Below are 14,639 nucleotides of genomic sequence, written 5' to 3'. Positions count from 1 at the left end.
AAGTCACAGAAGAACACAGATAGAGATACACTGCCCAGCTCGGTTGTTAGACTAGAGAGAGAGAGATGCTCATCAACGCGATGTTACTGTTATTTATTTACAGACATCAAACTTGGGAGAGCAGAGAGCAGAAGTTTACCTGATCACTTGTCAATTCACTCTCATGGTGCCCCCCTCCCACCCTCTCTATATCTCTCTGTCCATCAGTATAGTTCCACTTAAAGCCCTACATGTATGGATTAGCTCCATCAATGATCTGCTAAGTGCTATTTCCACTTTCTGCCTCCTGGTCACTTACTGTAGTACTGTAGGTCATCCTCTCAACAACTCCTTTCGGTTCCCAACACAGCACACCTCTCAAAACCAAAGGTTTTCTGTTGCTGCCTCTGAACTATAATAACTAGGGACCTCCAGAAGCAAAGATTTGAGTAAAAAGAAATTATTTCTAAGAGGTTCTTCCTCCCCTTCCAACGCAGACAATACAGAATGACATTGTATATTTACTGACTTTGTGACACAGACACAAGACTAATTCTCATCACCAATGGCTCCACCACACAAACCTAAATTATTTAGGAACCAGAGAAAGGAGAACAGAAATGCAGTAATAGCATGGGAAAGAGAGACACCCACGCCAAGACAACACCGGTTGTAGTAGAAGGGTTTATGGTTCTAGAGCAGCCATGTTCAACCTGTGGGCCAGTTGCTATATCAGTGGTGTGCTCAAACCTTTTCATGTCAAGGACCCCCAGAATTATATGTATTTTGCCCCCGACCCCGTCACAAAATATTCTGTTCCAGGGACCCCCAGAAGCAAAGATTTTAGTTTAAAATGTTATACAGTAGTATATATTAAGATTTGCACAACATTTCATGATTTTTCTAAAAAAGCAGATCTAGATCTGCTATTTTTGAATAGCCAATAAAGGATTTCTTTCCCCGGTTTTAATGGGTTAAAGACTTTCGGGTCTGGAGCCCAAAAAAGGTCTGGGAAGCATTGAGCTGCGACAGCGACACCACGTCCTTTTCATCTCTTCCCATGACCTGTGCTGATATTAATGAAACTTCTCTAAGTCACACCACATGACCACATCCCAGCCTCACTGGGACCTCAAAAGGGGACAGGTTCACACATGCTTATTTCAAGCTACTTCCCTGGACATTTAAACCCAAGAGGAGTTTTAATTTAACAAGCAGAGCGCGCTAGTACAATTACTTACTTACTGAGTTTCAATTCTTTTACTTCTACTCCACTACATCTCAGAGGCAAATAATGTACTTTTACTCCTCTACATTCATTTGAAAACATTAGTTAATAGTTACTTTGTAGAATTGGAGTATTATAACAAAACATACATTAACCACCTCAGCCCTATGTACATTTCGGCCATTTGAAAATAGCCGATCTACAAGCTCACAAAGTGTCGCATTGTGAGCTATTTTCAAACGATTTGTATACATTTGAAACTTAAAATGAGACATTCTGCATAATGAGTCCTTTGACTTTTGGACTTTTAAGTACATTTTGATGTCAATACTTTACTATGAAAACGGGCACATCTTGTCTGCGTATCTCTGTCTGTCTGTCTGTCTGTCTGTCTGTCTGTCTGTCTGTCTGAAGGTCACGCCTGACACTGTGGTTCCCCTGACACATCACTGTGACATCATAGGTGATATCACAGGTGACATCACCTATGTAAAAGGCCATATGTGGGTATTCCCCAGATGCCCATTGCCCATATATGAAGATCCCTGATGTCATCCCAAAAGGGATATAATATATACAGTACACAGATCTCCATATATGGGTACCAGGGAGTAACTGGTCCAATATACATCACTGGCCAGATGGCCAAGAATTGGTGCGGTCGCCCTGAGGCGTCTTTACTAGTACTTTTACTCAGGTGCATTTTCATTACCAGACTTTTACTTGTAACAGAGTATTTCTGCATAGCAGTATTGATACTTTTACTTAAAAACACATTTGAGTACTTTTCCCACCACTGCTATAGCTTCCTCTTCCCTGAACCATCTCTTCCCCTCCTCCTCCTCCTCGCTTCCTTCCAGTAACTGTATCCTTCTCTCCCTCTATACCTCCCCCTCCCCCTCCTCTTAACTTCCTGTATGTCATCTTCCTCCTTCCTCACTCTCTCACATTCTGTCTTCAGCCATTTAATCCAATGTCACGCTTTGTTAACGAGCTACTGCTGTGCAGGTTCCGCGGCCTATATACATACATCAGCGTCTGTCGTCAGTGTTAATTGTTTTTATTGAATAACAGATTTTGAATGCGTTCTTTTTTTCCCCCACTGGATTATCTGGTGATAAAAGAACAGCTAGGAAAACAGGATTAGTTTTTTGACAGAAGTAAAAATGACTTTTCTCTGTGTTCCATGATCCACTTTAATGCCCCGAACCACATCACCTCTCTCTCCTCGTAAGTTCTTTGCAGTGGATATTCAGCTGTCTGACATCACTAGTAAAGAGCCTTGAACACCCTCCCTAGATCCGTACCATGCCTAACTAATGCCTAACTAGTGTAGCACCTAAACCTAAGTCAAATTAATCAACTGGTAGCTTTCTCTCTTCATTGCCCTCCTCGCCTTCCCTCTTCTCAAGCTGTACTCCATTTCAAGCACCCCATTCCCTCTCTCTCTCTCTCGTCATCTCTCTGTAGTTTTCCTCTCTTTCTAGTCCACTTGGTACAGCTCTTAGTCATAGTAGTCAATAAGTCTCTCTTTTCTCTTTGTCGTCACTCCATCAATCCACCTCACTTTCTCCTGTCTCGTCTTGTCGTCTTGTGAGTTCGCCTTTTCCAGCATACTGGGTGCAAGTCTAGTGAAATCGTAGACCCAACCGCCATGCTATAAGCATAGTGACAGTAAAAACAACTCACTACGCCTATTTATTATGCAAAGGGAAACTAGCGCTGATACATGTAAAAACGGCAACAACAAAAACAACAGTATAGTGTTTAGCTGAAATTTGGCATATATATGACAGCAAAATCAAAGGTCTGAAACTCTGAATCTTTTACAAATCCATACTGCACTGAGCCAACAAAAACTACTTTCTACATCTCATCTTTGCAAATTCATCCTGCAGGTCTAACATCGTCCAGATCAATATTTATGGTTGTGTATCTCTGGGATAAAGAACAGAGGAGGGAATGCTGTGACTAATATATGTGTGCTTGTCCTCGAGATGTTAAAGTTGGTTTCGGTCTGTATGCGGCCTGCGGGTCTCCATCTTTTTAAAACCACTTTCATTTTGACAGCAAAAGAGGCCTGGATGGTTGACGTAACCATCTGGGCACCTGGGCTAATAATCCTGGTGACCTTTGCTGCGTGTCACCCCCCCCCCCCCCATCTCTCTCTCCCCATTTCCTGTCAACCTACTATACATCTATCAATAAAGGAAGAATAAGCCTCAAAAATATAAAAAGGTTTCCGTCATAGTTTTAGTGCTTTCAACCTGGCGTCCCTAATTTGGTCATGTCATCATTATAGGCAGATGTACACACTAGGGCATTCACGAATAGTGATTTTTAGTATTAGAATTATTCGACCTCAAATTATTCAAATAGTCGAATATTCGACAGGACTGGCCAAACTGTCAAATTTTAAGTAAGCAAGAGGCGAACATTGTGAAAATAGCCGATCTACATGCTCACAACGCCGGTTGCGAGGCGTTGTGAGCATGTTATACCTACAATTGTGAGCAATGTTATACCTACAATTCCAAGTGCTTGTCAGGGTGGGGGGTCCCAGGTCAATTATGTTTATTTTGGGGGTCACTCACAGCCTAAAAAGGTTTTGAGAAGCCGTATAGAGCATTAACAAATTCATCCACCAGGGGCATTGACAACTCATTCTTATGACTTCCTATCTAGCCAAGCTTTATAAACTATATATTTTCTAAAGAGAAAATAATAAAAAAAAAAAAAAAAAAAAAAAGCGAATATTCGACTTCGGTGAACAACGTTGAATGGTGACTTTGATATTCGAATATTCGAATATTTGGTGAATGCCCTCGTACACACTCACTATATGCTGATAGTGAGCTTGTAGATTTGCTAGATTTAAAAAAAGAAAAAAAGGGATGCCAGGGCTCTGCTCCATCCCTAACCCAATCCCTCCCTCTTTATTCATGTGTCCGGCGTCCATCCATCCATCTGTCAAACAAGCTATTCCTCCATCCTTCCTTCTATCCATCTAACCATTCACCCATCCATTCATCCCTCGATCGTGCGTTTCTATGATTTCAGTAAGGACATCTTATAGTTCAGTCACAATCAAGCAACAGCACACAAGGAGTGTGTTACAGCAAATTACATTACATAATTATAAATTACATTACATCATTACAATCTGTGATGTTATTTACTATAACACACAACCTTCAGTGTTCTTTTGCTGAGAGTTAATATATATCTGATTTGATATTGTGAATTAAACATTGAGATATCAAGTTTTGATTAAGAGTCAATTCAGCTCTCTATGCGATGCTAAGCAATTTTATGATAAATAGCAAATATCACATGGCCCCGCCAGTCATAATGCTTGTTCGTGTGTGTGTGTGTGTGTGTGTGTGTGTGTGTGTGTGTGTGTGTGTGTGTGTGTGTGTGTGTGTGTGTGTGAGTGCGCACGTGCATGCGCGCGCATGTGTGTGTTTGTGTGTGTGTGTCTGTGCGTGCGTGCGTGCGTGTCCGTGTGTGTGTGTGTGTGTGTGTGTTTTGTCAACTTGTGGGCCAAAAATCGAACTAAACTGACCAAAGATTGTAAAGATGTGATAAGCAAGACATGAATGAATGTGATATGCTTACCTAAGAGAAGCACTATAGAACTCATACAGTCACCAAGAAATTGTACAAAAGGGTTTTCATACATAACCATATTGACCTGTACATAAGACCCATATTTTCATTTTTTCATTTGATGAATACTGAAAATAGCCGCTCTACAAGCTCATAATGCTCTGTGATGAGATGCGTCTGTAGCTATTTTTGCTGTTTCTTTAAATGCTGAGCTTTAAAATGTATTTTATTTTATTTCATTTTGCCTATAACATTCACAGCATAGGAACCGTATTGTCTGTTTGCTGCATTATTGTCTACACTAGTATCTTTGAAATGTCCATGGACAATTACACTTCCATTGCATCCTACTGTGTTGCGTCCCCTTGGCTCCGGGTCTTACCATCTTGATGGCCTCCGGGTACAGGGGCTCTATGAGGACTCCTCTGCTGGTGGCCACGCTCTCCACCAGCTCGTTGAGAGCGGCGCGCTTGATCTCCTTGCCCTTGAGGTCGGCCACGCAGTCCAGGAAATCAAACAGCACACAGCACTGCTGCAGCTTCTTACAGAACAGCTCATGGAGCTCTGCCACCGGGGCATCTGCCGAGAGAGAGAGAGAGAGAGAGAGAGAGAGAGAGAGAGAGAGAGAGAGAGACATAAGGCAAGTGGACCAAAGTTTTCAGGGATTTCGGCGCCTTACAAAGAAAGGGTTATAGGGCTTCGTTCATGTCTGAATGCGTTCCTGATAAGCCGACAGAGGATCTGAGAGCGTGGAGAGAAAAACAAGAGGGCCTAGACACCATGGTGAGGCGAGATGTAGCTTTGTTGTGAAGCCATTAGACTTGTGTGTTTGATCTGTATACTGTATTTTGTGTGTGTGTGTGTGTGTGTGTGTGTGTGTGTGTGTGTGTGTGTGTGTGTGTGTGTAGACACCACGGTTCTCTATCTCAAAGCTAATCAGGGAAAAAGAGCAAGCTATTCATTTATAAATACTGTACACACACATGTACACCTGTATATCATGCGTCAGCACACACGCGCGCGCACACACACACACACACACACACACACACACACACACACACACACACACACACACACACACACACACACACACACACACACACACACACACACACACACACACACACACACACACACACACACACACACACACACACACACACACACACACCTGCCTCCAGAGAGCTGTGTTGTATCTGTGTTGCCATTCCCTGTCAGTCTCGTTCTGTGAATGTGTTCATCAGAATGAACAACAATGTGCTGCAGGCTGCCACATTAAAAGCTCGTACCTACAAACACGCTCCACAGGGGTAACAGGGCCTCCGAAAAACGGTGTCACACGTGGTTTATGAAGGCACACTTCACGTGGGTTTCCACGGTACCTAGAAACCTTTGAAACCTTCCTGGCCAATAAAGGGGAACGGATAAACAGGGTTTGATTTTCAGATTTTGATATCCCCCCATCAGGATATGTTTTATCCCCACTGAATTAATGAATTAATTACATGCATTTCCCTTTGGGAAAGGTAGACTGCCTGACATAATTATGTAAGTTTGATAATATCATAAATTAAAATTGTATGTAACCACATGAACCATGCCGTCCTCATTACATTTTCAATTGTTTATTATATTCAAAAATAGCAAATCTACAAGCTCACAACACGTCGCAATGTGGCACATTGTAAGCTTTGTCATACGAAGATGTATAGGGCTTAAGTGGTTGAAACAACAGTTTTTCTTCTTTTTTCTTACTTTTTCTTTTACTATCAAACCACTAATTGGCGCACATTCACAACAAACACCAAAGCTATGGTTGCGAGGTTTTTACTCGACCGTGGCAGAATGGAAGTGCTTCATTCTAATTCCCGGGGAGCCGTATGATGAATGACACTGCGACTGAATCGCAGCACTCAAATATTAGGGTTTCAGTGTAGTTGAGCGCATGAAATGTGGGTCTTGACACTCTGCTACAAGTTGAATTAAATGATAGATGGTGAAAAGAACCAAGATAGATTGAAAATAGAGAAGCTAATTGAAACAGAAAACAATATACCCTTGGCAAAGTTAGCATGCAAAGACCATATTCACATGTCGGACATTTTGTTTTCCATAGTACTTGATGTCATACTCTGGAGCTGGGTTTCCCGCCACCCCCAAGTCAGACATACAAAATACCCTAAAGGCATTGGAGTTTTTTTTTATTATTATTACATAAAATAAATGTATAAAAAGAATCGAATTACTCATCGTTATTCCCTTAAAAAATCTCATTATCTGAAATTGTGGGATTGTTTTATTTAAGCAGTTTTTTTTTTCCCAAGCTAGCCTCACATTTTCAGAGCCAGATCAAGCTCAAGGTCAAATTAGCCTTCTTGAATTTGGGGGATAAACAATTACCTCAAGCAATTAGCAATTAGTGTAATATCACTTACTGTACATCTATCTATATGCCGATATCTCATTTGGCTGACCAGTTGAAACACTTCCAAACCCATTTATCAGTGATTTATTGTCTCCACCAGCCGAAGGCTGAGGGAGAGTATGTTTTCCCCTCCGTCCGTGTGTCCGTCCGTGCGTCCGTGCGTCCGTCCGTCCGTGCGTCCTCGCAGTTTGTGAACACCTAATCTCAGTCGCCGTTGGCCCGGACGCTGCCAAAGTGAGCACACACACTCCCTGGATGCCAATCTAGAACCTCTGCCCTAAATTTTTCAAATGGGCCTTTTCTAGCGCCACCTAGTGGCCGATGTTCGCAAAACACATTTTGGTGCACTACTCTTACAGATTTTGGCCAAAAAACCTACAAATCGGTAGGCAGTATCTCCACAGTCATGTGATCGACACGGATCTGTCCGATTTTGCATATTCCATCCTGATTGGCTAAGATTGGCTTCCAAAGTTTGTAGGATTGAGCCGTTTGGAACAAAATGCCTCAAATCCCAAACGCAAAGTGCAATCATCATGAAATCGCGCACACACGTTCCCACTAGGTCGAAGAAGAAATGCCACTTAAAATTTTTGAAATCAGCCTCATGGTGGCGCTATAACAGGCCGATTTGTGGTTTTACCTATAACTCCACCGATCAGTTTCAAACTTTGCAAGCGCACTCCCTAGAAGCTAACGATAAACCTTTGCCCTGCATTTTTCACATATGCCTTTTATAGCGCCACCTTTGGGCCGACTTATGTAAAACACATTTTTGGATATTACTCCTTGAGATTTTATCCAAAAATCACGCAAATCGGTACACAGTATCTCTATAGTCATGTGATCAAGTCCGATCCGTCTGATATTTCATATGCCATCCTGATTGCCTAATATTAGCTTCCAAAGTTTGCAGGATTGCACCACCAGGATGCACAGCCTGGTGGAGACCTGTGCTCGGAAGAGCACTGCTTCTAGTTTATGTTGTGGTTACTGCACTACAGTATGTTCATAGTCAACCTCCACAGAGTACAGCGAGTACAATAGTACTTTGAGTATTGCTGTACTACAGCTAGGGCTGTCACAATTATTACATACCGGTAATCGTCTGATCGCGATTATTTGACAAGACAATTTTTAAAGTAAAAAAATAGTGGAAATAGCAGATCTACAAGCTCACAACGCGTCGCATTGTAGATCGGCTATTTCCACTATCAATGTTCTTTTTCAAGTATAAAGTTGTCAAATATGTCAGTAATTTCTGCCATGTGCAACTTCAAAGGCTGAAAGCCAAACAGAAATGTAATTGTCAACGCCAAAAACACGATTAAATCGTTAATCGCAATTATTTGATTGACAATTAATCGTCATGTAAAATGTCATAATCGTGACAGCCCTAACTACAGCAGAACAGGTCTGCTGCCAGAGGCATTTGACAGACTAGATATCTCCACTATTTCCTATGGAGACAACAGAGCTTCGCCTGCAGGCGACAATGACCAGACATTAATCTGAACTCTTTGTACAGTTTGTACAGTAATTGTATTAGTAGGCGCTACATAGCATTTGGACACACACACACACACACACACACACACACACACACACACACACACACACACACACACACACACACACACACACACACACACACACACACACACACACACACACACACACAGTGAGGGGATTAGATTTAACCCTTCTTAACCCTCCCAGGTGGGAGTGTGAGGAGGAGAGGGGCTGATTGGACCCTCTCCCAGCCCTAGACCCCTCACCTCTCCAGGGCAAACCAACACCATCTGCTCCCCCAAACACTACACTGGGTCTGCATCTCTTCTTTACGTGGCATGCACACCAAAGCTCTTAAAGTACTTTAGATTTCTGAGGAAACCATTGGATTACGTATGGTACGAAAAGCATCTTGAAAAGACTTGAAACTTGATTGAAAGCACAGTCAACTTTCTGTCGCTTCGTTTGCCTTCACGGCAACATAAATATCAATTTGAGAAACATTTGATAATTTGAAGGTGGGTACATCAACTGGAAGCTCATATTTAAAAGATAGTAAAGTTTGATCAATAATAATAATTAAAAAAAAAGTTTGATCAATAATAAAACAATAAATACAAATAAAAAACTGAAAGTTGAAGAAATGTGATAAAAGTAATGGAAGAAGGTACTCTACACGGTCAATTGGCTAAACATCTTGACCAGACTGACACACAGTCACTAACATCAGGGTGGAAATCCTGTATAAAAGTCTGTTCCCAGTTGTCTTTCTCACCTGAACTCTGTCTTTGGAGAAGAAGGAAAAGGTTACGCCGCAGCAGCAACGTCATTTTAAAGTTTAATTGAGGAATAATTGTTCCACAAGTCTCATTTCTGCAGTGAAAAACTCAAGACATCCGAGGCTGGTCTCTGTGATCCCTGTCCAGATCACACCACCAGTGAAAGGGAACACATTATTAGCCAAATAGACAATTGGGGGCACACACAGCTTCACAGCTTTTCTTTTTTTCCCCCACTTTCGTAACCTTGCTCGCAGCGAACACAAAATAGTTTTCAATGATCCTCATTAAAATTCATGCGGTTGACCATTGCTTGTCCATTTGACACCTTGTATACGAGCACTGTAGCCAATAATTGGAAAATGTGTGACAGCGCATTTCACACCTCCCACTGAACAGAATATCATAATAATTTAAGACGCAGCAGAGCAAAGTTTGATGTTTGTTTTCTTCTTGATGCCTTGACTTTGTTGGGAAGCAGTGAAGCACAGATCTGAATGAGGCAAAATTGAAGTGGACACGATACAGTTAGAAATCTCATCTCTGTGCTGTGCTGACTGTTGGCTAAATGACTATAGCGCCGGCAGGATGCAAGAATGTCTTTCCCTGGGCAAGGGGTGCTCATACTGTCCTCCCTCCATCTTTCTCTACGTTTCCCAGGACTTCTCTCTCTCATAACCTCCCCCCCCCATCCCTCTCTCACTAACCCAGACTGTGAAGGTGAAATCTAATCCATTTTTAATGGCGAGTAATTGTATGAAGACGTGTCTTGCTGGGACCGAAAGAGCACAGTGAAGCGAAGAGATGAAGGGAGGGAAACAGGAACAGAGATTATGGATGTGTGCATGCGTGTGTGCATGCATGTGTCCATGTGTGTGTGCATGCGTACACGCAGAGGCAGCCCTGTTCCAAGGATTTACACCTTGGACAGCTCCAGAAAACAAAACAGTAACAATGAAATCAAATAAACAACCCAAAATCATAATGTTTTCCCTTTGTAGCTAGTCTGCAATCTAGTTTTTTCCTCGCGTTTCCTCATTACTGGATCGATCGACAAGCAGTTCCGCCAGACCATTAGAGTTCCTCATTAGACAATCATGACATCATTCCAACGTTTTGTTTTCTTTTCTTTGAGGGCGGGGCCGCTGCATAGGTGAAACGTAGCTATGGCCGCCTCTGCGAAAAGACGCATGCATATATTTATGTAGAGCAGGGTTCCCCAATAGGCGGCCCGCGGGCCATTTGCGGCCCTCGGGGGGCTACTATCAGGCCCCCACCAACCCCAGTACTAATGGTGGTATATGAGCAGCAACAACACTAGTATATCGTCGTTGTCAGGTGGAAACCTTGTATCTCCAAATTTGTACGTTCTTTCGCAAAGTAAAGCCCTGCTTCATCATTCAAGGTCGTCTCACAAAAGTAGTGAAAACAGCAGATCTACAAGCACATAGATCGGCTGTTTTCACTAGTTTAAATCATTTTTAAAATGATAAATGCAAAACGAACGGTTTTGGACATACAAGGTTTTCACCCGACAACGACGATATCTGAACTGACGCTGGAGTAGCGGGAACGCCACTGTCGCCCCCTGCAATGTTGTGGCCCTCGGCTTGGTACCCTAGACATGATTCGGCCCTTGGGGAAAACTAATTGGGGAACCTTGATGTAGAGTATGTATGTATGAATTTATGTGTGTATGTACAGTAAGTACTGTACGTACAGTATGCACGGTATACTTTATTATGTATATGTACCTACATACGTACTCCCCCAGAGTTGGTGTCGAAGTGTCCTTGAGCAAGACTCTGAACCCTAATTGCTCCCGATTTGCAGGTTGGTGCCTTGCATGCGGTTTCCTTTGTCATCTGTGAATGAATGTGTGTGTGTGTGTGAATAGTTGAATGTAATGAACAATCATTGTAAAGCGCATTGGATAAAAAGCGCCATATACAGGAAATGCACCATTTACCATACCCGTATATACTGTATAGGGGGGAGTGTGTGTGTGTGTGTGTATGTGTGCGTGTGCGTGCGTGCGTGCGTGCGTGCGTGCGTGCGTGCGTGCGTGCGTGCGTGGGCAGATATAGAGGAGGTGAAGAAGAGCAGTGACAGAGAAGGTGTCAAACATGTGTGTGACAGAGACATGACAAGAGCAGTGAAAGTGGGGATGAACAGGAGGAGGGAGGGGCATATCGTTGTTGTCGGGCAGAAACATCTACATGTTAGAACTTTCAATTCAAATTAATCACAGTATGTTTCTTTTTTTGTAAATTAAAGATAATTTGTCATACATGAGTGTCATGCAAATTCAGCAAAAGTCACAAAATAGCTGATTTACAAGCTTGTAAATCAGCAATTTTTCCATCTACATTGGATCTACTGTAACACAGGATATTTTTTACATTTTCTGAAGAGGAACAGTTTTGGACATGCAAGGTTTCCAACCGGCAGATACGTTTTTAATATTATTATTTTTTGCTGTGAACCAGGCACGTGCACACATAGACATCAAAGGGGTCTTGAGCCCCTGCCCTTTTTTCCATCTGTAAAAAGTGCCCTCCCCAGACCATGAATCAGTTTTTACAATGGTGAAAGATTATGCAAATGCCCTCTTTCCATGAAGGCCATACCTGAAGAAAGCATTCAAAAGAATCGCCTTGTCCAAACTCTCTGGAACTTGAATGCATCATGTTATGTTGAAAGAATTTCCCTCTCTGTGTAGAAATCAAGCATCGGAAATAGCCGACCTCCAAGCTCACAACACAGCGCGATGCGTTGTGAGCTCTGCTATTTTCGATATTTTCACCAAAAGGCCCTTTCGAAATTTCAGCCCCTGCCTCTGTTACATTCTCTTCACATCCCTGCTGTGAACATGCAATGCAATGTACAGTGTGTACATTGCAACAAGGAAGAGCTTCAACAGCTTCAAACAGCATCAACCAATGCAGGCCACCAGGAGCGCTCAAAGCTAAACAGAGTAGGAATAATGACCTTCAAGTTAAGAGCATCTTTGATAACATTCCCATACTGCAGGGGTAGGCAATTATTCTTTCCATGGGGCCACATGAACAACAGAAAATATTGTGGAGGGCCAGGCCAAAAGGCAGTGCTCTCTGCAAGATGTGCTCCTCGCAAACTAAACTAAACACAAATACCTCCAACTTCAGTAAATTAAATACTTAGCAGTCCATTTTTTTTAAACCCGGCATTCGGCATCAACCTTTCTTTTTTTAGCCACTTTAGCCATTTTTGATGGGTAAGGTAAGGCAGGTCGTCTTGATGTGTGACCAGTTTGACCACCTGCTTGTTATTGAGACAACATCCAATGATCACGCACATGTGCTGCTGATGTACGCATTGCGTCCATATGTACATGAATAAAACTTCAAAATAAAAGAAATGCAGCTTTAGTCCATGCATGAGGTAAAATTAAAAAATGTGTTTATTTTGTAATTTGCCATTAACCCTACAAGGGCCGGTCAGAGTGAACCAAAGGGCCGCATACGGCCCCCGGGCCGTAGGTCTGCCATACAGTATGATACCAGTAAGACTCCCTAATCGGGAGATAAGCGACCGTTGGTCGCTTATCTCCACAAATAGGCCAAAAGTTTGTTTTACCAATTATTACACTCTATGTGAACATTTACATCAACAAATCCCAAGTACTATGCAGAACGACCCATTTCAAGTTTTTAATGTACAACAATATTTAGAAAATAGATCTACAAGCTCACAATGCTACGCATTGTCCTCGTCCCTTATATTCCCATAGGTTATATGGAGATCTCAGTGTTTGTCAGTCCTTGTTCATGTATGCCCATATATGGACATCTCTATATCTACTGTAACAGTCCTTGTCCCTTTATGCCCATAGATGGAGATCTCTTAACTGTAAGTCCTTGTCCCTTTTATGCCCATATATGGATATTCCTGATGTCATCAGTATATGAACATATATGGGCTTTCTGATATGCCCATATATGGAGATCTCTTAACTGTAAGCCCTTGTCCCTTTTATGCCCATATATGGATATCCCTGATGTCATCCGTATATGCCCATATATGGGCTTTCTAATATGCCCATATATGGAGATCTCTGTATCTCCATATATGGGTATAAAAGGATACTTCAGGTCTGACATCGGGTTTGTTTATATTGGGTTGCTAGGTTTGACATCACAAACTCCATGGGCCATCTGACCTAGAAATCTATATTTGGGCATAGATGACTCATCGTGACCTCATCATGATTTCAATCGCTATAAAAGGACTCTCAGTGACATACACTCTCCACAGATAAAGCAGTCAACCAGCCTACCAGTCAACCCATTCTTTGATTACTTTGTACAACTAGATTAACTTTTCAATGGCATCCCCACTGGAATTGACCGAAATGTACGACAGACAATGCCGGTCTTATATAGGGGTCATTTGTGTACGGTGTGATGTCATACTGATGTCAGCAGTGTGATGTCATACTGATGCGGAGATATGAGCAGGGCAAAGGTGTGACGTGTGACGTGTGACGTGTGACTCAGGGACAGACGGCCGGTGGAGGTTTTGATACTAAACTGCGACCTTACGGTCGCAATAATCAGCTCCCCCGCTAAGTAACCTGACCCGACCCGTCATCAATCCATCTGATTACGACTCCTCCCTAACGTACCTGATACCAATAACTTCTGATAATCACGCATCCCTTATCTCCTCCCCTCACGCCAATCAGTGAGGTATACCAGTAAGACTCCCTAATCGGGAGATAAGCGACCGTTGGTCGCTTATCTCCACAAATATCACAACCTCCACCTCTCACGTCATACGGGTAGCCATAGTTACACCTGGAATGTTGAATCTCCATATATGGAGATAACCTACGCATCACACAAAGTCTGACCTCACCAGCCCATACTTGGGCATGGACGACTTATATCTCCATATACGGAGATGGCCATATATGGAGATACGATGACATCACAGAGTCCACAGCTGATGATGTGGCGTGATGTCATACAATACACAAACAAGCCCTATATAAAGGGGCAATTCTCACCAGGGAAGAGAGCATTGCCTGGAATGTTGAATCTCCATATATGGAGATAACCTA

General features: G+C 42.4%; 1 protein-coding gene across 1 annotated transcript in view; it reads right to left on the bottom strand.

The window, feature by feature from the left end:
• ppp2r5b (protein phosphatase 2, regulatory subunit B', beta) overlaps nucleotides 1-14,639 on the bottom strand; it is a gene marked incomplete at both ends in the record, with an annotated part of 71,014 nt that overhangs the window by 27,579 nt on the left and 28,796 nt on the right. Inside the window, one exon of the mRNA XM_080741418.1 lies at nucleotides 5,199-5,395. Coding sequence (XP_080597544.1) covers nucleotides 5,199-5,395 — 197 coding nt within the window. The remainder of the gene's footprint in view (nucleotides 1-5,198; nucleotides 5,396-14,639) is intronic.

This window comes from Nannobrachium achirus, assembly GCF_963921795.1.
Source record: "Nannobrachium achirus genome assembly, chromosome: 14".
In the NCBI taxonomy this organism is placed as follows: Eukaryota; Metazoa; Chordata; class Actinopteri; order Myctophiformes; family Myctophidae; genus Nannobrachium; species Nannobrachium achirus.
Note: the sequence above shows the minus strand (reverse complement) of the source record. Positions and strands in the feature narration are given on the sequence as shown.